Raw genomic sequence first — 26498 nt, 5'->3', positions numbered from 1 at the left:
GCTTTCTTTAAAAAAATACAACTAGTTTGAACAGTTTGAGATTTCCTTAATTATTTTAAACCATACTTTCATTCATCATGGAAGAGAGGAATTAAATGTGCTGAAACAAGGCAGTATTGTATTTATATATCCATAGGACTTGGCACAAAACCAAAATGAAATCAATGGGAATGCAAGTTCCATTCAGAAGGTTCTAACAAGACTTGGAACTGTGACAGTGTATAGAAAGCAACATTATATGCTGCCATTTTATCTTTGCCTTTGATTATTCCTCAGTTTTTTTGGAGGCAACCTTGAAAGGCGGTTCATTGTTACATACGACTTTTCATTTCCCCTATTCTTTCAGAATACAATTCATATTGCTATTCAGGAACACAGTGAAACAACAAAATATGCATAGAGTTTCAACACTAAGACAGATAATTAAAGTTCTTGATTCTTCAAACTATTTGTAAAGAAGTTTTAATAAAAGAGTAGGAAAATTGGTTAAAGCAAACTAAATCTGATAAATGCATCCGTCTCCCCAACAAAAATCAGACTTCTTTAAAGGAATAGCTATACCATATAAAATAAATAGACTTGATTTATTTAGATTAATCTTCCATCTAATATAGGTGGCCCTTTTTACTCCATTGGGGTTTTATTCCAGCATTGAAACTACTTATCATAAACTTCTGAATAACAAGTCCTTGAAAAAATATATGGTTAAGTAAAGGATTGTTCTCTGCTTATTGTAAAGTGACAAAAACTAATCTAGAAAATTGTATATATAAAATTTTTCACTGCAGGTCACAAGATCTGGTCTCTTGAATAAGGACCATTTGAATGAAATCCAATTCTCTTTACATTTGCTTTTTGACTTGTGAAGAATAAGTATGGCCAGAGAACAAATACTTATAATTGTTATATGTTACGCTCAGGGAGAAGGGCGGCATATAAATTTAATAAACCTTAAACCTTAAAGAAACAATTACTGCTTTGTCCCAGTAGCATTCTACAGTCTGTCTCAAATGAGTTTGACCTTTATATTAATCCTAATATGCATACTAATATTTGTACCAGTATTTCTGGTTCATTTTTCAGTATCAAATCCTTATTTTCCTCATGCTTGCTTTTCAGGAAGAGCCCCATTCTCAAACATCATATTACTTCATATAACTTTGAATTACAAATTTCAGTTAAACATTTGAGTTACTTTTTGCCTCTTAGGTTTCTGTAAATCCTAGTTAGTAAATTGTGCTGTTTTAATGTAACATTGCATGACTCAAAATGAAGACTCTAACAGATCTTTGTTTTGATTAATGTTTGCCTTAAGATTGCTATGTTTTGAATTAACATTTGCTCTGAAATCATTGTTTATTAACAGAAGTTCATCTGGTACACTTTCAAGAGCCAGAAATATCTAACTACTCAACCTTGTTACTAGACGAAGACAGAGAAACTTTGTATGTGGGGGCTAGAGAAGTTATATTTGCTTTGAATTCATTCAACATTGTGGAAAAAAAGGAAGAGGTAGGTATGCAGTTTTATGGTTCTCAGATTTTTCTGCCCTTGACCAATGATGCAGTCATACAGATAAGTCAGTGAATTTAAGAGCATTTGCTCATCAGAGATAAGTCAGTGAATTTAAGAGCATTTGCTTCCTAGTACCATTTCAGAGCAATATTAAGATTTCTGTGGTTATGAGTAGAAGCACACTGCTGGTGAAATTCTACTAGCATAATAATTCTGACATAGATATATGAAAAGCGTAAAAAGTCAATCTAGATGCTTTTATCGGGTGGAACTTGTCAGCTATTTTCCAGCTGCTGAGTCTTTGATTCACAGTAGCCTTTTATATTATTGCTTTCCTGCTGCTTATATTGCCCATTCACTGTAGGAAATGTCTTCAAGCATGGAGAAGGACCTTTTAGTCTTCAGGGTATAATGAGTCACTGCAGAAATTCATTCAGTATAGAATAGAATAAATAATATGTAATAATTTTGCCTTTTGTTGTTGTTGCTCAAGCTTAGTTTATGCTGACATAGCTCCAAAATGGCAGGTATGTTTGAGAAAGTCTTTTGTCAAGACAGTGCCTATTTATTTAGTCTTGAATTTTCATTTGTGTTTGTCTTGGAATACTGTCTATTTTCTGGCTTTAGTATTAATTGCTGTGAGCAATAGCATCAGGAAAGACTTTGGATTTGTTCTTCTGTTTTCCTCCAGGTGTTTTGGAAGGTAACAGAAGACAAGAAAACGAAATGTGCAGAAAAGGGCAAATCAAAACAGGTGAGTAAATGTTGTTGTTTGTCACATACCCATTTGACTTTGAAGAAAACATTGGTATGAAGAAATTTTGTTTTAGGTGGTCCTAAAATAGTAGTAGAGTGAGTTTTCCATGGTAACTCATAATGCCAAACGTGCCATATTTGTGTACATATGTATGACAGTAGTTGATCTTTTTAACCACAAAGTACTTCTAAGAAAGCATACTCGTGTGTGTTCTTACTTTTCTTTAAATGTGGTAGAAGCAGTATTAAACTGGGACAGCCACTCCCTAAACCAGCTACTGCTTCCATCTGTCGTCTTCACCTTCCAGTATATATACAGGCTTGGTTTTTTGTTGCAACACTTTGGAAAACACTAGTGTTGAAGGATTGGCAACCTATTGGAAAAAAGGCATTTGGTTTGCATCTTCTTTACATTTGCTGCTTTGGAACCAAATGGGAGTGTTTTTCCCCCCTACTAGGATGATAAAATCCTCTCCTTTGCTGTTAACATCAGTTTTTGATTAACAGCACAAATGTGGAACCCATCATTTGGCATCTCTCTTTACTTTTGTTGAAATGAATGTTCCCAGCTCCGTGCTGTGAGGATGTTGAGAGTTTGGATGCCTGAGGAAATAGCCTCAAAATTAAAGGAGGATCAAATAATCATTTTTCACATGCAATTTCTTTGGTAGGTTCATGGTGTGTGTGTGTGTGTGTGTGTGTGTGTGTGTACATATATAATGTCAGGGGAAAAAACAATTTGCCAAATGTTTGTGCTCTGAGCAGTGAGAAAGTTGTTATCAGTGTTAATTTGTTATTTTTCATTATCTTTCAAAAGATTTTTAAAGATGGAAAGAAGGCAACTGAATTCTGAATTTTTGAAGCATCCTGCCATTGTTAGAAGTGGTATTTAGATTGGCATGCTCACTAAAAATACAATGCAATTATATTAAATTAGTAAAGCAATAGATTTCTGTCCTATACGTACATATGTGGTGATAAATCAATAGTGCATACTTATACATCAGCCGGCATAAGATTGCATGGAGTATAGTCAAGCTATGAGAATTATTAAACAAAGGGTTTTAGCTATAGAATAGCAAACAGATTAGCTGTATTTTATCCCATTTTAGAGCTCATACAGCCTACCCCGGATGGGTATTTGGCAGATACTAGTTATGTAGTTTTTTCTGTCCAACAAAAAAGCTTATTTAGGACTAAACCTGATGTCTTACCTTTCACAGTCCTCAGTGGGAGATCTACTAAAGCCCCATGTTTAATTTTTTTGCCTTCCATTGAGATTGCAGCATCTGCTACATGTACTTCTTGTTTAACAGCTGCTCATCCAACAACCATTTGAAGTTATGATGGTGCTGAATAAGGAACATTTATGACAGGTCCTCATAGTTGCAGTTGTCACAGCATCCCTGCAGTCAGGTGGTCATTATTCAAGCACTTGGCAAGCAGTTCGCAGTTACACTGTTGCAGCAGTTTGCGGTCACGTGATCTCCATTTGTGATCTTCACTGCTGGCTTACAAAGTCAATGGGGGAAGCTACCAAGATGGCAACAAATAGTGATTATATAACCACAGCATGCCACAACCTCACAGGATTTACCTAATGATGGCAACCGGAGCTGCCTGAACTACCATTATAAGTTGTGACATCATAACTTAGGACTGCATTGCTTAGTGCCCAAGTTCCTGATCCGAATTATCATTGGCAAGCAAGGACTACTTGAATTCTTACTACTTGAATTCTTACCCTTACTATATGGGCAGTCAACATATTGTCATTTCTTCTATACTGACACAGTTCACAGATAAATGAAAGTTTCTCACTGCCTCCCTCTTGTAAGCTAAAAGCTGTATACTGTATTACATTTAGCATTAGGATTAGATTCTCCTGTGCTAGGTAGCATATTAGGCAGCATAACTGGCCTCAGGATGAGTGCCAAGAAATTGAAAATCATGTATGTGAGCTCCACTGCACAAATATGGAGAATTACACTCGGATCACAGTGACTTGAGGAGGTAGAAAGGTTTTCTTAATTGGGTAGTGTATAGCACATTTCCTAATTTTATATGGTAGCAAACAAAGTAGGCAGTTTGATTACTAACAGGAATGGGCGTGGGCTAATAATATATTGAAGGATTTTTTTAAAAACTACATTTGATTGGCTATTATTTTAACCCATGGTTAATCCATTTAAACTTATATTTAATATTGGCTATTTGCCCCAGTTACTGATGAAACAATTTTTCTTCCCTTTTTATTGTATTTTTGCCAACTTTACAAAATTCTAATAGTCGTATTACAAAATTCTTTAGGAGAACATTTTTATTGAATTGATTACAGGCTCAATGATCTAGCATCTTATATTTAATATTGGCTATTTGCCCCAATTATTGATGAAACAAATTTTCTACATTTTTATTGTATTTTTATTGATTTTATAAACTCCTAATAATCTATTACAAAATTTTTTAGAAGAACATTGTTTATTGAATTGGTTACAGGCTCAGTGATCTAGCATCTAAATAATTATATTTCCTAGCAGCAGTTTGTTACTAATACAGTAGTTTAGCTCTTTTATTTTTCCTAGCAGCGTAATCTGTACTCTCTTTCATCCGAAAAAGCTCTCAGAGCACAGAATAATAAAAAGAAGAGCATTTTTTCCTTTAGACTTATATTAGTGCACAAAAGAAAAGGTTGATAGCAAGGGGGGGGAGAGGTAATAGAGTTACTAATCCTTTTAGTTACCAGTTGTATTAGCACCTGGATGCTCAGAATGGTTGAGATGAAACTTACCTGTGTACACAAGTTAAAGACATTTGTGTTACTAATTTTGGAATTTTTTTTTCAAAAATATTGAGGTTTTGATTAATTGCCTTCTTTATTTTCTCTCCTGTCAATTTTTTTTTACAGACAGAGTGCCTTAACTATGTTCGTGTCTTACAATATTTGAATGATACTTCGCTCTATGTGTGTGGAACAAATGCATTTCAGCCTATCTGTGATCATCTGGTAAGTGTGAAAATACAGTTTATTTAGGGACAACTGGAAAATTACGTTCAGTAGTGAATAGAGCAAAACCCCATGTTGCATGATTGGAGTTCAGTTAAAATTTCTTACAAAATGTATGATATAAAGACTTGTCCTTGTTAATGAATGTTGTTTTTACAATAGACCATATGGAAACATCCTGCATGTCTGATATTCCTTTTATTTCTTTACCTAAGCACTTATTGACTCTCCATTTCTCTGCTCCCTGTCAGCTCCTGACTCGATCATTATTTTTCAATTCTGAATCCTTTAGAATGACATCTTTTTAACAAAAACACACCTGCCTGCTTTCCATACACTGTATTCTATATTATAAGGCAGGACAAGAAGCAATGGATGGAAACTAATCAAAGAGAGAAGCAACCTAGAACAAAGGAAAAATTTCCTGACAGTTAGAACAATTAAATCAGTGGAACAACCTGCCTCCAGAAGTTGTGAATGCTCCAACGCTGGAAGTTTTTAAGAAGAGACTGGACAGCCATTTGTCTGAAATGCTATAGGTTTTGCTGCCTGAGCAGGGGGTTGGACTGGAAGACCTTCAAGGTCCCTTCCAACTCTATTGTTGTTGTTATTCTATAGATCATTTATTTGGATCTTGTTTTGTTCCCAAGGACAAAATTCTTGTGAACTTTTCTTCTTACGAACTTACTTTATTTAACATCACTTCAAAAGCAATGTCATCTTTTTAAACCTATGTAGTTCCCATTTCTATATTACACTGCTGCAGTTTTGTTACTTTAATGGATTTCTTTATTATTAGAAGCGTTATTTAACATTCTGAATCGTGTGTTGACATTCTGGATTTTTTTCACTTTCACTCTTTTGTCTCTTAATTTTTATCATAATTTTATCCATCTATTTTTTAAGAATTAGAATAGTAATTTCTTGGCATATTAAAAATTGAATTTGCATACCTTTTTTCCTTCATATGTATAGTCAAATTCAGTATGCTTCACGTTTAATTCAGGTCTCTAAATATTTTCTTATTTTATCGAGATTGAGAAAATCATGTAACCTTCAGAACAAAACAGGAGGTCAAAATAGTTATAAACGGTATTTGTTTCAAATTGCTACTTAGTTTTCTGATTTGGATGGCAACAAAGTTATGATAATAAAAGGCTTCCTACATATTTAGGCAAAAGAGTTTTGCATATTTCTACCTGAGACATGAATGAATATAATCAATAATCTCCATAGCATATCAGCTTTCTTTCTACCGCATACCTCAGTTGTCCATATTACTCTTTCGTGAATTTTTGCTCACTCTTAATTTCATTCTAAATGCAACCTTTCCTTCATTTTGCTTCTAAATGAAGACTCAACCCTTCCTTTGTTGATTGCAGATAATGATAGATTCTTACACATTGTGAAAACAGGGCAGACATGAGCATTCTCAAATAGAGGTGGTCCTCTGTTTGATCGGAAATAGAGGGCAACTGTTTACAGCAAATATTGTCCAGAACCAGTAGAGTTTTTTTATAGTCTTATGGGTCCAGAATTCCACACAGTGCAGAAAAACATTAACAGAGAATAGGTGGTTTGCGACAGCATTCCCTTTCTGCGACAACTCGCTGCGGCCAACTCACCACAACCAACTTGCTGCGGGACAACTTGCCATGGTTAACTCGCTGCGGGAAAACTCACTGCAGGACAAGAGTTGCAGTAATATCAAAGAAACAGTGGAATAGAATTATTAAAGAAAGGAAGCCAAAGGAGGGAGAAAATGAAATGTGAATGACAAAAATTTAAATATTCTTTTAATTATTTTAAATAATCAAACTGAATTGTTGAATTGTCCCATAGCGGGTTGTCCCATGGTGAGCTGGCCACGGCAAGTTGTCTCGCAGCGAGTTGGTGTCAGCAAATTGGCCATGGTGAGTTGGCCGTGGCGAGTTGGCTGTGGCAAGTTGGCTCATTCTACCCTTCCTATGTAGGGAAAAAGTAGAATCTGAGCAAAATAGGGGCAGAGATGTCATTCAGTTCCAGGTCTTTGCCAGACAGCTCTCTCTCTCTCTCTCCCCTTGTGGTTTGTTTGAAACAGTCTCCTTATACATATTCTTGTATATGTAATGGAAAGTAACAGTGCTAATTTATTTCAAAAGCAAATACTTTTATGATTCAGAGCACACTCATAACTTTGATTTTGGTTCATTTGTTCATTAATATAACAGGGTTGATAAGACTCAATGATTTCATACAGTGCAAATATGTACTATCCTGCTAAAGTTAAACAGTTCTGGATTTTGTTCCTTTTTTAAGTACAGGCCTTTTTAATTTCATTAAAATAAATACAGCTATTCTGTAATTTTAAAAATGGCTTATTTAAGATATCAAATGCTGATTTCCTTAATAATTTTTACATTTATATCTTTTATGTTGAGATGATAGCATGGGGAAGAAACAATATTATTGTAGCATCTAAGGTAATATCTCATTTGTTATTTAAATTAAGTCTTGGGATATTCACTAGGAGATAATAGACTGAAGTCTGGAATGAGTTGAAACAGTTATGAATATTTCAGCGGATGATTTCAAAAATGATTGCATGAGTTTGGTCTTTGTGTATCTCCAGTCCACTGACATTTTAATTATTTTGTTTTTGTTGTTTGCCACTTTGAATTGTCTTTAGTAGGAATAAAAATATTTGAATAAATTGAATAATCATGAGAGCATACTTTTGGGCAGTGTCTGACCCAAAAATGAAATGTTATAGCTCTGTAGATGTCTATATGAATTCCAAAGACGGTGTTCCAATTGAAAATTCCAACCTTCTCCCTTCCCTTTCCCCCTGTGTATGTGCGTGTGTGTGCATGCCCGTGCGCGCGCGCACATACACACACACACACACACAAAACTGTAAAGTAGAATGTAGCTACTTATATTTCAAATAGAAAATAACAAAAATTAAACTGTTTTGTAGAATCTGGCAACATTTAAGCTTATGGGGAGAAATGAAGATGGTAAAGGAAGATGCCCATTTGATCCTGCACAAAGTTATACATCAGTCATGGTTGGTAAGTATACAGTTCAACAATTTTATTCCTTAAACAAAATCAGGAAGATATACATGTTTGTTTAGCAGTAGTACTCAAGGTTCTTTCGAGCTATTTTTAGAACTGAATTTTTCTGATTTAAAAAAGGTAATTGGCATAAATAATTGTTATTAAATTTTGCTTTCCTCATATTTTTTTTAAATCTCTCCGTCTCTTCATGAGAGAGAAGATTTTTTAAAATCACCCTGTCTTCTACTTGTACACCAAAGAACTCAACCAACAAATGCAAAGTTTATATAAGAATAGAAATGAGGTACATTAGAAATAAATATGTAGTGGAATAATAATTGCATTAAATAACTACATATTGAATTGTAACTACATTTAAAAGATTGCACTGTTTTATTTTTCTTTTGTTAATTTTTTCATACTGTTTTTTTTCCTTTTCTTTAATAATGCATGTAGTTTTTATCTTTTGTGGGTTTCTTTCATTTCCATTATTTTAAAAGCAATACAAAATAAATATTTTTTTTAGAGAAATGGTATTTAGGGATTTGATGGGTAGGAAGAAAGCAGTTTTTAAAGCTTTGTACAATTTTAATCAGGATGGGAAAGCAAAATAGTACTATGGCGTGTGATATAATGTTTCAAGCGAAATACATTTATTTTTATTCTGTTTTGTTGTTGTTCTATAGATGGGGATCTTTACTCTGCAACATCTTACAATTTTTTAGGAAGTGAACCTATTATTTCTAGGAACTCGCTTCAAAATCCACTAAGGACAGAATATGCAATTCCTTGGCTTAATGGTAAGGAAATTTAGAGGGGGTTTGATCCTAGAGAAATACAAAAAATGACCCGGAATTCCAAAAAAAAAAAAAAAAGTACATTAAAATGTTCGTCAACAAACCGTCAAATTTTATCTCATGTAGATATTTTCCTATATTTTTCTTTTAAAAAAACCAACAGCATTTCTTTCAAACCTATAGCTGCAGAAAATAACTTTTTTCTGAATTTTCCATCTATGTTTGAAAGAGATGTCAAAATTCCAAGTATGATTTCAGTATTTAGACTCTTTGGCTAAACACTGGTTTTGATTTAGGCAATTTGGCTTTGATTATAAATGACCTGGAGACCTTTCAACCTGCAAACAACAAGGAAAGTAACCTGCTCAACTTGTTTTTGCAACTCACTGCCCCATAGAATATTCCATTGGGTTGCATCCAATGCTGTTTATCAAAACAGTCATCATGTCTTGGGAGCTATGTATGTATTTGCAACTTATTTGAGAAACGAGGAATTTAGATTGGAATCAATAATTCAATCATGTACGTAAATCTTGATTTCTGAGTTTAATCCATGGCAAGAGTTTGTGGTGTCTCAATGCTTTTCCTGTTAGGTTTTTGAAACATGCAAATAATAAAAAGTATCCAATGAACCATTACAGAAATGGGGCCCACAGGAGAATAATTAGATGGTAGTCAATTTTGTTTATATTTCCTTTATGTAGAACCAAGTTTTATTTTTGCTGATGTGATAAGAGCTGATCCAGAAAGCCCTGATGAAGATGACGACAAAGTGTACTTCTTTTTCACCGAGGTATCAGTGGAATATGAATTCCTTAACAAACTGATGATTCCAAGGATAGCTAGAGTCTGTAAGGTGGGTCATAGTAAAAACATTTTCTATTTCTTTCTGGGATGGAGGATGGAACCAGTTGAAACAAGAATTTGTTTTGTCAGTCCAGACATGCCTCTTCTTCCCAGCCTATCCCCAAGGGTAACAGTGTTAGGGTTTTTTTTGTCCTTTCTGCTTAGGAGCCAAACTTGCCATTCTTTAAATTAGATCTGCTGTGCTTCCAACAGAGCACTATAACATTAAACTGGACTGTTTGTAGACAGCCATAATTTTCATGGCTTGCCAAATGTTGTTAACTCCTGGCAGTCCCAGCCAGCATAGCCTAAAGTGAGGGATTTCAAGACATTGTTCATCATCATCATCTTGAAGGCATCTTATATAGTTCTCCGTGGGAAGGAAACATTAAAAGCATTCCAAATTATTTTCAGCAGTTGATAATTATTGATGAGGGTTTTTTTTGCTGAGGTAACAGAATTGCTTAGTAAAATTGCTAATTGTCTGTGAAAATTAAAGGCTTAGTATGGTATCCTGAAAAACCAAGGATTTTTATGATGCTATCACACACTTCTCTCCTTTTATATATATATATATATATATATATATATATATATATATATATATATATATATATATATATATATATATATATATATATATGCTTATCGGTCATTGTCAGCCTGAGGGAATTAGGAAATAGGGACCACTTGGCATCAAGACATCAAACTTATTTGACTGGAATGTGTCTTTCTGTGCCAAGAGAAAATTGCTGATATCCAGTGTGCTGCCACTCTTATGTGAGTGCAGTTTAAAAAAAAGTTCCTTTTGTTGGGGATCTATTTACCATGAAACAATGTGATTCCCCCCCCCCCCCAAAGAACATTTAATGCTTTGTCATCTTGTACTTTTATTGTGGGTGGAAGGGTGCGGGAGTTTGCAAGATATTAGGCTCTGCTTTTAATTTGCAACGTGTAATTAAGCAATACAAGCTGATGAAGCCTGCAAGATTTGTGAAATCCCAGCAGTTTTACCAAATGCACTTTGGTGTGGCAATGATGGTTCTCTACCCAATGACAGCTTGTCATTACTTTGAAGTGGTAGTACAACTAATATATGATCTGGATTCCCATTTTTTTAACATGGAATTATATGGAAGAGGGTAGGGAAATGTGAGAGCAAGCTTGATGTAGTGGTTAAGGCACCAGGCTAGAAACTGAGAGACTGAATTCTAGCCCCACTTTAGGCAGAAAACCTGGTGACCTTTTACCAGTTGCTCTTTCTCAGCTCTAGGAAGCAGCTAATGGCAAACTACTTTTGAAATCTTGCCAAGAAAACTGCAGGGACTAGTAGAAGCAGTTGTCAGGAGCCAATAATAAATTGAAGGCACACACATACAAGCACAAAAATAAGCATACCTTTGTTGCATTGCTGGTGGTAGTTAGGAAAAGATGTCCATTTTTTTGAAAAGGTGCAGTCACAGCAAAGGCTGGAGACCAGGGATGTTTTAAATTTTAGTTCTTTCAGGATTACACATTTCTCCTTTAGAAGCTCTGACTTAAAATTATTTGGAGGTTGAGGCTTCCTGTTACTTAGCAGTGCAGGAGCACAATTCTTCCTGTGCCACAAAGGCAGAGGGAAACAGAAACATTTTCAACTGCTCCCCAATTTCACAGGGAGAAGACACAATTCTTCCTAATGCCAAAGTTGTTTGTAGTGTGGGAAAAAGCTGTATTTATCACAGCAGCCCTGAAGCCATTAACATTATAGAGACCCTGAGTGGCCTTTATTAATATATAATGAAGTGAAAGCAGAAACTGCCTACAGGCTCTTATTCATTTATTTGAAAAGTTTTGTGGTGGTGGTGTGGTGTGGTGTGTGTGTGTGTGTGTACACAATAGGTTCCAAAGTCAAAACATTTCAGTTCTGAAATCTGACATTCTGATCATTAATATCATGTTGAAACTTTGGCGAAGACATGCTCCAGAATTGTTTTAACCTCCAAACAGACCATTTAGACCTCCATATTGTAGCTGAATTTTGTGATCAGAACATTTCTAGTTAAGTTTGGATATGGATATTTTAAGGTTGGAACTTTTCCTCAGTGTTTGGCGCTTTTTAAATATGTACTTAAAATGTAAAAGTGGCCTGGCAGAATTTCATATTTTGTATCTACTCAAACAGTGTAACAGTGCAAAACTGTTTTAAAAAAAATATTGTTCTTGGACAATAAAAATACTTTTTTTTCCCAAGGGGGACCAAGGAGGACATCGAACTTTACAAAAAAAATGGACTACCTACCTCAAGGCTCGGTTGTTTTGTTCAGTCCCAGAGAAAAATTTATTTTTCAACATTGTCAACGATATTTTTATTCTAAAGACTTCAAATTTAAAAGAACCAGTGATTTATGGGGTTTTTACTCCTCAGTTGTAAGTAATAGCTTTTTGTTTTAGAGCCCCATTTGTTACCATAGGAGTGTAAAAAGTTGAATAAGTCTCCTTTTTTTTTTAAAGGAATAATGTAGGTCTCTCAGCAGTGTGTGCCTACAATATTTCCACAGTGGAAGATGTTTTTGCCAAAGGAAAGTACATGCAAAGCACCACAGTTGAACAATCCCATACAAAATGGTTGCGATACAATGGAGAGATTCCTAAGCCACGGCCTGGAGCAGTAAGTTCTGGATAACCTATAAATTGGTTACTGTTCCCTCATCTTGGTTTCTAAAAAACAATTGTAAGGACAGTTTTTATTCAATATTAGATGCACTTGTGATGGCGTCTAGTTTTAATAGTGATAATCTCCAAACAATAGTAGCACCAGTCGTGAGTGGGTTATTTCTTACACCTCTTGACAAGGTGAATAAAAACCAAACGGACTGCTGCAATTTCATTCTTTATTTAAACAGCAGGAATAACATCATTGATAAGTGCTAAATTGTATCTTTGAAGACCACAAGGGAGGATTTTAAGAGAACCATAGTCTTGGTCTTAACACTGGAATCTCACTGATGGTTTTAAACATCTATTAGGTTAGTCTTAATTGATAGGGATATCCTTTTGCCCCTTTGGCTTAATTAAGGAAAAATTAGCTAGTACCAATAAAGAAGAATATTGTAGCTCAGGGTGGAAATGAGGAATCCTTAGTGCTTGTTGAGCTTGGTTGTTTTCAACCTAGCTTTGATGATGTTCCCTAGTTTGGGTAATGAAATGTCTACAACACGGGTGTCCAACTCACCACATCAAGTGATGTGTCACGATGTATCGTGACTTGTTTTGCACTGCTGGAGCTGGGAGTGCGGCCTCAGTTTGACACCCCTGGTCTACAAGAAAACAACCAAGCTCACAAAGCACAAGGATCCCTCAATTTAGCTAGTTTAAGATTATTATAAGGTATATTTTAGGTTTGCTTGTCTGATGTTAATAACTAGCTATATATGGGAAATATTTTTGGTGAAAAAATTGAGGAAGAAAAATACTTATTATCTATTTGATTTGTTTAGAACATTTATATAATTGTCCAACTCAGATGATGTAACTATGTGGCATACATTACAAAAGAAAACAGTGCAAACCATTAAAAGCATGATAGATTCCATTTTTATTGTTGACTATATGTTATAAGAGCCCTGGTGGCATAGTGGTTAAGATGCAGTATTACAATCAAAGTCTGTGCACAGTCTGTAGTTCGATCCTCATGAGCTTAAAGTTGACTTAGCCTTCCAACTTTCTGAGGTCGGTAACATGATCTAGATTGTTGGGGGCAATGTGCTGACATTTGTAAACCACCCAGAGAGTGCTGTATAGCACTGTGGGGCGGTGTATAAGTTTAAATGCTATTGCTATAATAACTTCAAGATTCCTAGTGTGCTATTTCATTTCCAAAGAATATCTTTTAAAAGAATTAAAAGGCTTATGAGAAGATTTCCCTATTGTTAAGGTTAATTTCATCCAGCTTAGAAAAGTCTTGAGTTTTACCTTTTGAAAAAATACAGAAATTACTTCGTACAGCTAGATAATGTTTAAAACAGAGACTTTATTTTAAAGCTTATACAGGTAGTCCTCGATGTATGACCACAATGCAGGCTAAAATTTCTGTTGTTAAGTGAGTTTTGCCCCATTTTAAAACCTTTATTGCCACAGTTGTTAAGTGAATCAATTGTGAAAGAAGTAAGGTTCTACATTTAGGCAGGAAAAAACAAATGCACAAGTATAGTATAGGAGGTACCTTGCTCAATAGTAGTAACTGTGAGAGAGATCTTGGAGTCCTAGTGGACAATCACTTCAATATGAGCCAGCAGTGTGCTGCAGCTGCCAAAAAAGCCAACACAGTGCTAGGCTGCATTAACAGAGGGATAGAATCAAGATCACGTGAAGTACTAATACCACTTTACAATGCCTTGGTAAGGCCACACCTGGAATACTGCATCCAGTTTTGGTCACCACGATGTAAAAAAGATGTCGAGAGTCTAGAAAGAGTACAGAGAAGAGCAACAAAGATGATTGGGAGACTGGAGGCTAAAACATATAGGGAACGGTTGCTGGTATTGGGTATGTCTAGTCTAATGAAGAGAAGGGTGAGGGGTGACATGATAGCAGTGTTCCAATACCTCAGGGGCTGCCACAAAGAAGAGGGAGCCAAGCTATTCTCCAAAGCACCTGAAAGCAGGACAAGAAGCAATGGATGGAAACTAGTCAAGGAGAGAAGCAACCTAGAATTAAGGAGAAACTTCCTGACAGTTAGAACAACTAACCAGTGGAACAACCTGCCTCCAGAAGTGGTGAATGCTTCAACACTGGAAGTTTTTAAGAAGAGACTGGCCAGCCATTTGTCCAAAATGGTATAGGGTTTCCTGCCTGAGCAGGGGGTTGGACTAGATGACCTCCAAAGGTCCCTTCCAACTTATTATTATTATTACTACAGTTGATAAGTTAGTAACCCAGTTGTTAAGTGAATCTGGTTTCCCCATTGATGTTGCTTGTCAGACTGTCACAAAAAGGAATCACTTGATCTTGGAACACAGCAGTGGTCATAAATATGAACCAATTGCCAAGCAAATGAATTTTGATCATATGATTATGGGGATGCTGCAAAGGTTGTAACTGTGTAAAGTAGTCATAAGTCACTTTTTTCAATGCTGTTGTAACTTTGAACAGTCACTAAATGAACTATTGTAAGTCGAGGATTACCTGTCTTATTCCTTTTTAAGTGCTCATTAATCATATTGTGTGTCTATTTTGTTTATTTTTCGTGGAACAGTGTATAAACAAGGAGGCTAAAGCAGAAAATTTCAAGAGTACACTCAACTTACCTGACAAAACCTTACAGTTTGTCAAAGACCATCCTTTGATGGATGATTCTGTGACTCCAATAGGAGACAGACCCAGATTGATCAAGCGTGATGTGAAGTATACCCAGATTGTGGTGGACCAAGTTCGTGCATTGAATGGCACATTATATGATGTCATGTTTCTCGGTACAGGTGAGTTTTCCATAGTTTCAAGACCACATGGTATTGAGATGAGGTAGCTTTTTAGTGAAGTTGAATAGATCAATCCAGTGTTGTGTTGTGAATTTCAGTGTACTGAAAGTGGGAGAAAAGTGGGCCCAGAATTAATTAAAAGTGCTTCCTTGCATAGTCCTCTTATGACTTACTTGTTTAATGACCATTAGAAGTCACTAGGGATTTTTTAAAAAATTAATTATAACTCAGTCCTTGAAACTACAACTACGCTCCTGGTCATGTGATCACATTTCAGGCGCCTGGCAACCAGCTTAATTTTTCAATTGATTGCAGTATTCCATATCCATGTGACTACAATGTATGACTTTTTGCCATTTTCCAGTAGAAAAATGCCCATTGGGTGTGCTGGATTCGATTAATAAACACATGGTTCTCTTAGTGACCATGTGACTCAATGACCATGATTACTCACTTTCAATCATTGTAAAAATGGCTGTAAAATCAAGTCCTTTCAGGTGGTGCCTTGACTTATAACCCCAACAACTTGAAACTTACATTCCAGCCTCCATTGTGACCGTAAGTCAAGGACTACCTGTATACATCTCCAGAAGTTCTCCTTTGTGTCTTTGAAGTGCTTAACTGAAATTCAGCAATTAAGTAAAAGACATGCTATTTTTTCAGTTTAGGAATTATTATAATTTTTTTAAAAAAATTCCATTTATATTCCGCCCTTCTCCGAAGACTCAGGGCGGCTTACAAGCTTAGCAGTAGCCTTCATTCTATGTATATGCCTGTTTATTAGGGCTTTCGCCCTCTCCAAGTGGCATTATTACAAAGAGCTTAATTGCCCCCAACAATCTGGGTCCTCATTTTACCTACCTCGGAAGGATGGAAGGCTGAGTCAACCTTGAGCCTGGTGGGACTCGAACCTGCACTAATTGCAGGCAGCTGGTGTTACTTAAGGAGGCATTAGCCCACTGCTCCACCAAGGCTCTTTTAAAATGTTCTGTTTGTATCGTCAGCTTTCTATCACTGGATAAAATTTTCTTTCTCTGAGTGTTTCTGGGAAATGCAGTAGCTGCTGATACTACAGATAGTCCCCAACTTACTACAGATAGTCCCTAACTTACAACAGTTTGTTTAATGACCATTCAAAATGACAACGGTACTGACAAAAGCGATTTAGTTACATCATCCCCATGGTCATGTGATCAAAATTCAGATGGTTGACAACTGATATTTATGATGGTTGCAGTGTCCCAAGGTCATGTGATCAATTTGTGATCTTCTGGCAAGCAAAGTCAATGTTGAACCCAGATTTATTTTTATTTTTTTAGGGCGGCTTACAATCTAAGCACAAACCAATGTGCTTAGCAATAGCCTTCACTCTACGTATATGCCTGCTTATTATTGGGGCTTTCGCCCCCCCCAAGTAGCATTATTACAAAGTCAGCTTATTGCCCCCAACAATCTGGGTCCTCATTTTACCTACCTCGGAAGGATGGAAGGCTGAGTCAACCTTGAGCCTGGTGGGATGCGAACCTGCACTAATTGCAGGCAGCTGGTGTTACTTAAGGAGGCATTAGCCCACTGCTCCACCAAGGCTCTTTTCACTTAACCATGTTACTAAATTAACAACTGCAGTGATTCATTTAACAACTGTGACAAAAAAAGTTCATAAAATGGAACAAAAGTCACTTAACAATTCTCACTTAGTAACAGAAATTTTTGGCACAATTGTGGTCATAAGTCAAGGACTACCTGTATATTGCATGTTTATTTGGTTGAGGTGGGGTAAGTTAGGTAATTTATTCTACTTTTCAAGAGCTGCTTACATAAATCACTGTACTTTACCTAAAACTAAAATCAACAGAATGGAGATAAAATATGAGGCAAAAATTGGAGGTGAGACTGCTGAAGTAGGCAGTTATATAGTAAAAAGCAATATGTAAAATATTGAAAAAGCAGAGAAAGCTGAAAGGTTTTTATATCTCCTGTGAAGAAGAAATCTGTAGACTTCAAAGTGTGTTTATTTTTACACGGGTACCAAAACATTTTCTTTCTTTCATTTCAGATCAAGGTGCTCTTCACAAAGCAATCAGCTATGAAAATGGAATGCATATTATTGAAGAAGTTCAGCTCTTCCCAAATTTTGATTCTATTCAGACACTCTTGCTTTCTTCAAAAAAGGTAAAGTCAAGGAAATTGTTGTAATCCTGAAAAAAAAGATGAGGCCTGGGAGAATCAAAGCTTGCAATATGTAAAGATGGGGGAAAATCAGCTGCTGAATTCAGAGATGATGACTGGGAACTCAATTGTCTTGTTAAGCTGCAAGACTGATGCAGATCCCTAGGTGGTGGGTAGCTCGAAATATGTACAAGACTCAAAAACCCAAAAAGACAGTTGATATGCTCACTTTTAATCTGGAAGCATCCAGTTGTAATTGTATTCATGCAGCCTTTCAGAGACTACAGTCTTCAGTTAACAAGCACTTGTTCAGTGACCAAAGTTACAGTGAGTGGTGGTTTCGAACAAGTGGTGCTTTCAACCACTTTGATATTCCAGCCATCTCAGCTCTTTCAGGGCTATGTGATTGCAATCTGGGTGCTTGGCAACTAGCTCACAGTATGATGCTTGCAGCATCTCATAATTATGTGATCAAAATTTGTGATCTTCACTGCCATCTTCCCACAAGCAAAGTCAGTGGGGAAGCTGACAGGGAAAGACACCAAATTACTTTGGTTAATCTCCCTCACACATGCACCCTTCCCCAGCCCCTCTGTGCTAATGCTATGCATCACCAGCCCCTTGCATACCCTCATGCAACTTTCTTGAGCATTGCTGCACCCATATCATACCTCCCCAGCCACACATGCATTTTCTCCCACCCAGTAACACCTGCTACCCTTGTGCCTCACCTACTCCACCACTCACATGTCCTCTCCCATGCAGCAGCAGCTGTGCTGGCGCCACATCTCCTCTGCCACTTCCTCACCATTTCCCACCCAGCAACAGCCACGTAACCCACCTGCCAGCCTACTCGTAATTCACCTGGCACTTGCAACTTCCTGTTGGCTTCCCCCAACTTTGTTGTTGGGAAGGAGCAGGAGGTGTCACTTAATGATGGCAACAGTAAATGCAGGATTGCTGTTGCCAAGCAGTGTAGTTACGCATGTCATGCTTTACAACTGCATCCCTTCCCAGTTGCAGTCCTAAATTGAAGATTACCTTTTTTTTTTATTAAAAAGTTTTAACATACAATTTTTCCCCTTACAAATCCCCCCTCCCCCTCCCTTCTCCCTCCCCCCCTTCCTCTCCCCCCTCCCCCCCTTCCCCCCCACTTCCCAGAGCTAAATACAAGGTATATATAAGAAAAAAAGCAAACATAAACAACCATATGCTAACAACCCTAAACTCTAAAATCTATCACTCTCTAGCTTATATAGGATAAAACAAACCTTAATAATATTAAATATATATATAAAAAAGAAAAAAAACAAGAGAAAAAAAACCCCAAGATAAAAAGAGAAGAAAAGAAAAAAGAGTTATTCAAATACTACATAATACATCTTAACCCTATACTTGTCCTAAATAAACTCCATCCATTTTCTCCATTCCATAATATAACATTCTTACAAATAATCTTTCAAATTGACCAAAATCTTCGCCACCTCCTCCAGATCAGAAAACTTTAAAATCAACTCTTCTGTAGTCGGCAGTTCCTCTTCCAGTACTGAGCTATCAAAAGTCTTGCTGCCGTAATTAAGTTCAACCTCAACTTAATGTCCAAAACTTTAACATCTATAATTATTCCAAACAAAAAAAAGATTGCAAACAAAACTTTAACCTCCATTTAAAAATCTTCTGTATATTCCACCAAACTTTCATCCAAAAAGCCTCAACCTTTCCACAAATCCACCACATATAAAAATATATTGCGTCTTCACCCAAATCTTTTCCCACCTCCCATTACTTGACTATAAGTACGTTGTAAAAATTCCATAGACTTCTGCAAATCCTACTATTTTCTCTTTTTGAATCGTTTTGAAGCAGCACGCGTCACCCTCTGTTCTATAGGATCATCCAACGAAGTTGTAACTTGATCTCCTCCAACACCGTTCTCTTCTGTCTGTCCATCTTCAGCCTCTTGATGTTCTCCTTCTCCAGATCCCTTTGCAGCTTCCAGAAGTGTTAATGGCGTTGCTTTTAAAACATTATTGTAAAAATCACGCGCTTGCATCACAGTAACCAGACGGTACCTTTTACCTTCATGCATCACCATCAACCCAGCTGGGATCTCCCATCTGAACCTTATATCTCGTTGCTTGAGCTCTTGCACAAGAAATGTAAAATCCTTCCTTCTCCTTAAAATCTTTGGAGGAATTTCTTTTAGAACCAAGACTTCTTGATCAGCAATCACAACTTTAGTATCATAAGCAGCTCGTATAACTTCATCTCTAATTTCCCTTTTTGCAAAATAAACCACCACATCTCTAGGCAACTTTCTCTGTCTAGCAATCCATGAATTCACACGAAACACTTTATCCGTGCCTCCTTTTATTTCAGATGCTGGCTGTTTCAATACTACTTCGAGAGCCTCAGAAACCAGCTGCTTTAGATCTTCCTTAATATTCTCCTTTAAGCCTCTAATTCTAATGGCAAACTGCATCTGGTAATATTGAGCAAGACTCAGTTCCTTATCCATTTTGTCTCTTAAATCTTCATTCTCCAATACTTTTGCTTCTAATATAGCATTCTTTTGAGTCAAGTCTTCCACTTTTTCCTCCAGTTCTTCCACACATCCAGCCACTTTATACACTGAAGACAAGATGTCTGCCTTCATCACACTGAACTTCTGTTCCATCCTCTCCTCCATTCTCTCCTCCAATTTCTCCAATTTCTCCTCCATCTGTGCAAATCTATCATTAATTAATTCCAAAATTACCTGGGTATGTTTTTCAAGAGCATCTTGTAAGTCCTTCGATGTCAATACATCAGGAGGATGCAACGCCTGCAATAATGATTGTTGCACCGGAGAAGTTCCAGCACTCCGAAGAGTTTTAGGGGGTGGTTTAGCCGCCATCTTTTACTTTCAATTGTGACGCACTTTCACTTCAGATTTTAAAATTCAAAAAAGTCCATCAAGCTCAAGAGTAAAATATAATAATCCTCTTCACCTTTTCCTCTTGTACCGCTCTGCCTGCTCCTTTAATCCATAGTCATTCCTTCAGGCAGGGGTGGTCGCAGACGCCTGGCTCTGCTCCAAGAAGTCAGGAGCAGAGGCGCTGGCCAGCTGGGAGCAGCCCAGGCTACGGGGGAGTTCAATCCTTCAGCCGCCCAAGCCATAAGCTCAGGCGGCCCCGGAGAACTCGACCCCTACCTGGGGGCTCACCCCCTCCTCTTCTCCCGAGGAGGGGGCTTCAAATTCGCCTGAACAGCTGATCGGCGCTGTTTCGGGCGAAAATAACTCAGCTGAGCCGCGGGCAGCCCGGGAAGGCTGTCTCCGGCGCCGCGCAGCCACCGGAAGTCCCTAAATTGAAGATTACCTGTATAGCTTTCGGATTTGGGAGTATAGGCAGGAAGGAATGTAATCATTCAGAGGTAAGCCTATATTTGCATGAGGAGTGAAAAGTCTTATCTTCTGCCTGGAGAACTAATGTCAGAGGGTGCAGATTTACTGAGCAAGATGGACAAATAACAAATAATCTGACACATTCAGCTTCCTGTGTCCCCACAAAGTACTGAGCCACAATTTATTATACTTTGTTGAATAAACCAGTTGACATCTTCAGTGGCAAATTTAAGCATTTTCATCCTTACCTCCAAATCTTTGAAATTGAGCTACCTTAATGTGAAAAATTTGCTACTGAATTTAAGCAGCAAGTTGATTGGGAAGTGGGTTTAAGAGTGAAAGTGTGTTGGGCTTCCCAGAGGTTACTCGGCACCAAAAAAAAAAAAATTGGTCCCCATCTGTGACTACCATTCACCAACTGCATTCATAACTCAGAAAAAGATTGTCAACTCCTGCCTTAATCTATGACTTACAAACCAGTATGATTGAGGTTATACAATAACCAAGGCATAAATAAGCAAACCGCATGATGGCTTAGAAGCCATTATGGATGAGTCCTGCCTGCCGAGTATGTTACAAGCTCATTCCCATTGTTTATCTATCTCCTGTTTTTAAACCAAGTGATGCATATCATAAAATAATGATAAACTATCTCTTTTAAAAAGATTAGGGCTGGGAGCTTATATTAATGCCCCAATCTTCTCTTCAATGGAGAAAAGAATGTTGCGGCATCAACAGCTGTAGGAATATATAGTAAGGTCTATAGTTGTTTTAATAATCTGTCCAGAAGACACTTCTGTTGCTTCTCCCATTTACAGTAAAAAAACAAAAAGCACAATTATATTAAATGAAGCTCCTTGTAATAAGTACAGATTGGAAGTTAGAAGTTGTGTTAAACAGTTTAGCCCCATAATAGCCCAATATTGTTAGTTTTAACATTAGTTGTATACCTTGGCTTACACACCACACTTTTTTTTTTTTGAGAAACACTGTATCAAATCTTTTACAAAGCTTCCTTCTTGCTGGAGGTGGGAAGGGAAATATGCCATCTTCTAACAACTGCCTTTGTATTTTCTGCAGGGAAAGCAATACCTCTATGCAGGATCTAATACTGGAGTAGTCCAGTCACCTGTTGCATTTTGTGAGAAGTATAGTACTTGTGTGGACTGTGTCCTGGCAAGAGATCCATACTGTGGTTGGAATTCCCATAAGTCCGTTTGTACTGATATCTTCAAAGAAAGTGAGAATAACAGGTAAAAGTACTGAGATGCATCTACATTATATATTACAATGTAGATCAATGTAGATTGATGGGGAGTCAATTTAGGGTTTTAATTATTTGTATATTCCTATTGTTTTATTTTGGGCATTCATTTAATTCTTTTTTTTAACTTTTGTACTTTTGTATTTTTATTATATGCCCTGTTCACCGCCCTGAGTCCTTCAGGAGAAGGGCGGTATAAAAAATCCAATAAAACTAAAACTAAAAAAACTAAACTATTTATGTGGATCAACTAATAAAGAAAATGTCATTCAATGAGCAGTTCCAAGCGTGCATATTACACAAAATGCAACATCCTTGAGAGTCCCCATTTTTAAAAAATTCTTATTTCTTGTTCTAATTCCTTCTACCTCCTCTGGCAAAAGAACTTTAAGCATATTATTCTGGATCCAAGCCATTGTACTGTAATTAATCTCTTGTTAAGGCTTCTATGGTCTATATAAGCAGATGTCATTAACATTAACAGCTCTCTCCAGATAGTTGTGGAAAACACCTTTTATCATATAGAAATACCTTTATTGCATGTAGAGTCAAATACAGTAGGTGGGGTGCATTAAGATGATGTTTGTACAGCATTTCCAAGATATTTCCAAGGTATCTCCAAGGTCAGAAAATGGTAATACTCCCAGCGTCTGCACATGTCTGCTGTTGTCACATGTTTGCTGGTTAATGGAGGAGGAGATACTCCAGGGACAAAGGAGGAGGAAGTCCATCCCAGAAAGGGGAGGGAAGAGGAAATACATCATAGGTAGGAGGGTCTGACTGCCCACATTGTAATTTCTCCAAAACAGCCATGTGGCAGCACACAAATGGATAGTTAGTGAAATCTGAAAAGTAGTAGGGATGGGATGAAAGAGAAAAAAGATCTCTGAAAAACACTTTCGAAAAGAAAATAACAACTTTCCAATGAACCGTGGGATCAGAACACTTAATAGATTTGTGTATGTTTACTTAGAAGAACTAGGTCCAGCTGACTTCAGTGGATCTTACTCATAAGTAAAGAACTATAATATAAATTGCAACTTTAACTTGTTTGTAGAATTAGAACAAATAATATGAATTGAAGATTCATAGGGATGTTGTGATTTTCATAAAATGTATGCAACTTTACAGAACTTAATTCTAAACCAAACTCTATCAAATATAATGCAGAATATGTAACATGCAAAGTAAAAAAATATCTTGAATATTTTGCTTTGTGAAATCAGGTCATGATTAGTTTAGTTTGGGTGGATCCAACCCGTAGTCCACAGTTCTGGACAGGACCCACAAAATAATTAAAAATAATAAAGGACATTTGTTATTTATACAAACTTATATAAAATAATATATTTTGTATGTACCCCAAGACAATTCTTCTTCACTCAGTGCAGCCCAGGCACTCGTTGTTTAGACATAATTCCAGTTATGCTCCCCTAGGTGCATTTGTTTGTCTTTCTGTGTACAATACATTGGAAATATTCACTTTCTGATTTTAGTAATGCTTTAGTATCGTATCTAAATTCCAATGTGATTAAATTAAGCTATATTTTATGGAAATCAGGCAGCTTCATAAACTATGCTTTTGAATAAACTCTATTTCAGTTTAATCAGAGTGCCAGAATTGCATGATTTGGCAAACTATCATAAATGAAAAATACAACTTTTAATTGTATCAGAGAGGAAAGAAGAAGGCAAGAAAAAAAAACTAGGATTGTTTCTGTCTAAATAGTGTAATTATTTTGTCATCCCAGCTTTGACTGTTGTGTTCTGGCCCTTTTATATACTTATTTTCATGCAAAAGCAAAAATTAGGCTGTAAGAGAACAAATTGCATGAACCAGAACACACCTCTTAGATCAGTCTCCCAACTCAATTATAGACTACACTAACCTGTCTTGCTGTTCTTTCCAAACCAACTGGAACTTTCATATTTATTTGCATTTCATAGCAGTACTGTAAGGCATATTATCTACATAATTATTATTTAGAATATTTTAGGAGGAAAAAACAGTTTCTTACTTTAAATTGGGATCACCTATTTGTGCCTAGTGTAAATGGAGAATAAGGAAGTTATGAAAATGGGAAGGTATCAGCCATTTTGTCTATCCTAGACACTCCTGTCTTTTTTTGCCTTGGTCATTTGCTTCCCCCACCCCCTCCCCAGCAAGGGATTTTTTGTATTGTTTACTATGGATTGTCCTGATTTGCCGAGAAGAATTATTTCAAACCAGATTGACGAATCAAAGAATCATACACAGACACATACTCACATTGGCTTCAAATGTTATATCTTTTCCTGTTTGCTTTTCTGTACTTAATGTCACACTGGTGCATGGAGACTCTTCCATGTGTTGGATGGCAGCCTACAGATCTCCCCTTTCTGTGGAGGTGGATAATAGGTCCCAGGATTAAGTGACAACAGACTTTTGGCAGGAATGCTAAGAAAACCAAAGGCTAGTGGTTGGAAATAGTAAGCAGAGCACAACATTTTCCTTCATTGATAAATCATAACGAGTAACTCATCCAGTTACTTAGTCACTATCACCACAACAGACAAGTTATCAGTAGCATGATAATTCAGCGAGCAGCTGTTTATCAAAAAGCAGCATAACCCTCTGAAAACATGTTTCTACCTCAATATTTATTTGAATATTATTTGCTATAATTAAGGGACGCGGTGGTTCAGTGGGTTAGGATGCTGAGCTTGTCGATCAGAAGATCGGCAGTTTGGCTGGTCGAATCCCAAGTGCCGTGTAGCAGAGTGAGTGCCTGTTACTCGTCCCAACTTCTGCCAACCTAGCAGTTCGAAAGCACGTAAAAATGCAAGTAGAAAAATAGGGACCACTACGGTGGGAAGTTAACAGCGTTCCATGCTCCTTTGGCGTCTAGTCATGCCGGCCACATGACCACGGAGATGTCCTCGGACAAATGCTGGCTCTTCGGCTTTGAAACGGAGATGAGCACCGGCCCCTAGAATTGGAAACGACTAGCATGCATGTGCGGGGGAACCTTTACCTTTAGCTATAATTAGTGGTGCATTTGTGTAACTTTAAAAAGTTCTGATGATTTCGTAGTAGGGCTGTAAATATGGAATATGACAATTTATTTTATCTCACACTATATGTTTTTAGGGATTGGATTCAGAATATAACTGGCGATGCCTCTTCTTGTTCAGGTAAGCTTTGGTTTTCATAAATGATTGAACAATAACACAGAACAAATGTTTGATACCTGTATTTATTTATAATTACTACAGGCAATATTTTCTATTTGCATATAATATATAGATAGTTATCACGTTGCTTATATTTTTAACGTGTTCCATTTTTTTATTCTGTAACTATCCTTAAAAATCTTGAAGAAATGAGATTGATCATCTCTGGATTCATAGCCAAGTCCATTATGGAATTGCCCAATTGCACAAACCAGGAATAGGCCGCACATGAATTCATGGGGGTCTTATAAAGGGAAACTCTGAGAAATACCAAACAATAGCCTTACACAAAGGCTATATGCAAATCTGCCTACATATGGATCAATACATACAGTAGACTTTTCATCTAGCATGGCTTCAGTGTTCTGATTTAGTTACCCTAATTAAGAGGTTTTTTAATAGGTTTTAGATTCTTGTTCCTCGTCCTCTGAGCAAGACTTTCCAAACTGACAAAAAAAAATTACTTGAGAGATCTTGCCTTCCAAAACAAATGTTCAATGTCCAGGGATGATAATTATTGTGACATGGTACTGTTGTAGCTGTAATCTACCTTCAAATTCTGATCAAACCTCCAAATCATTTTTTTTGCAATGCAGACTTTTTTCAAAATCCTATCATCTCCACTACATGCCTATTAAGCCTGTTTTGTGGTCAGAGTTGATAAAATAATGAACATTCCTTAATTAGGCTGTGCTCTGAACACTGAAAGCCTATCTATCCAGTGATGCTGTTCCTGGTTTAGATTTCATATTTACTAATTTATCAAAAGTACCAAGAATCATAAGAGTTGTTTTTAAAGCATTAACTGTTTTAAACTACAGGTTTTTCTATACAAGAGTATTTAAACACAAGGTTCAGTTTCAAAGATGATAATTCTTTCGCAATAGTTTGTGTTATATTTGTTGTTGTATTTGCTGTTCGTTTGTTTTTAGGTTAAGCCTGTGTACCATATTTGTTACTGTGGTATGCTCGTTATACAACTTACATTTGTTAGACATTTTTCACTTTGATCTGATCTGATCATACATTTTTTCCTGTGCTTCCTT

At 36.7% G+C, this 26498-nt stretch overlaps 1 protein-coding gene and 1 long non-coding RNA gene across 4 annotated transcripts in view; one reads left to right on the top strand and one right to left on the bottom strand.

Annotated features, from left to right (window-relative positions):
- SEMA4D (semaphorin 4D) overlaps positions 1–26498 on the top strand; it is a 78071-nt gene that overhangs the window by 38127 nt on the left and 13446 nt on the right. For both annotated transcript variants that reach the window (XM_083353794.1, XM_083353793.1), the window contains exons 3-14: positions 1367–1512; positions 2207–2269; positions 5180–5278; positions 8238–8331; positions 9006–9119; positions 9821–9972; positions 12196–12371; positions 12456–12612; positions 15199–15421; positions 17478–17593; positions 22056–22228; positions 25370–25413. In XM_083353794.1, the coding sequence (XP_083209920.1) occupies positions 1367–1512; positions 2207–2269; positions 5180–5278; positions 8238–8331; positions 9006–9119; positions 9821–9972; positions 12196–12371; positions 12456–12612; positions 15199–15421; positions 17478–17593; positions 22056–22228; positions 25370–25413 (1557 nt within the window). The remainder of the gene's footprint in view (positions 1–1366; positions 1513–2206; positions 2270–5179; positions 5279–8237; positions 8332–9005; positions 9120–9820; positions 9973–12195; positions 12372–12455; positions 12613–15198; positions 15422–17477; positions 17594–22055; positions 22229–25369; positions 25414–26498) is intronic.
- Positions 17468–24692, bottom strand: LOC310635153. Of its 2 annotated transcripts, none has more exons than XR_014491342.1 (4): positions 24509–24692; positions 22771–23084; positions 21926–22204; positions 17468–17619 (listed from the first exon to the last, which is right to left on the bottom strand). It is a non-coding gene; the product is annotated as an uncharacterized lncRNA (long non-coding RNA). The 2 variants fall into 2 exon arrangements; XR_014491343.1 differs by lacking the exon at positions 17468–17619 and adding an exon at positions 17629–18631 and having other exon boundaries at positions 20950–22204.

The sequence above is a fragment of the Vipera ursinii genome (assembly GCF_947247035.1).
Source record: "Vipera ursinii genome assembly, chromosome: 2".
Classification (NCBI taxonomy): domain Eukaryota; kingdom Metazoa; phylum Chordata; class Lepidosauria; order Squamata; family Viperidae; genus Vipera; species Vipera ursinii.
This window is presented reverse-complemented; position numbering and strand designations above follow the sequence as displayed.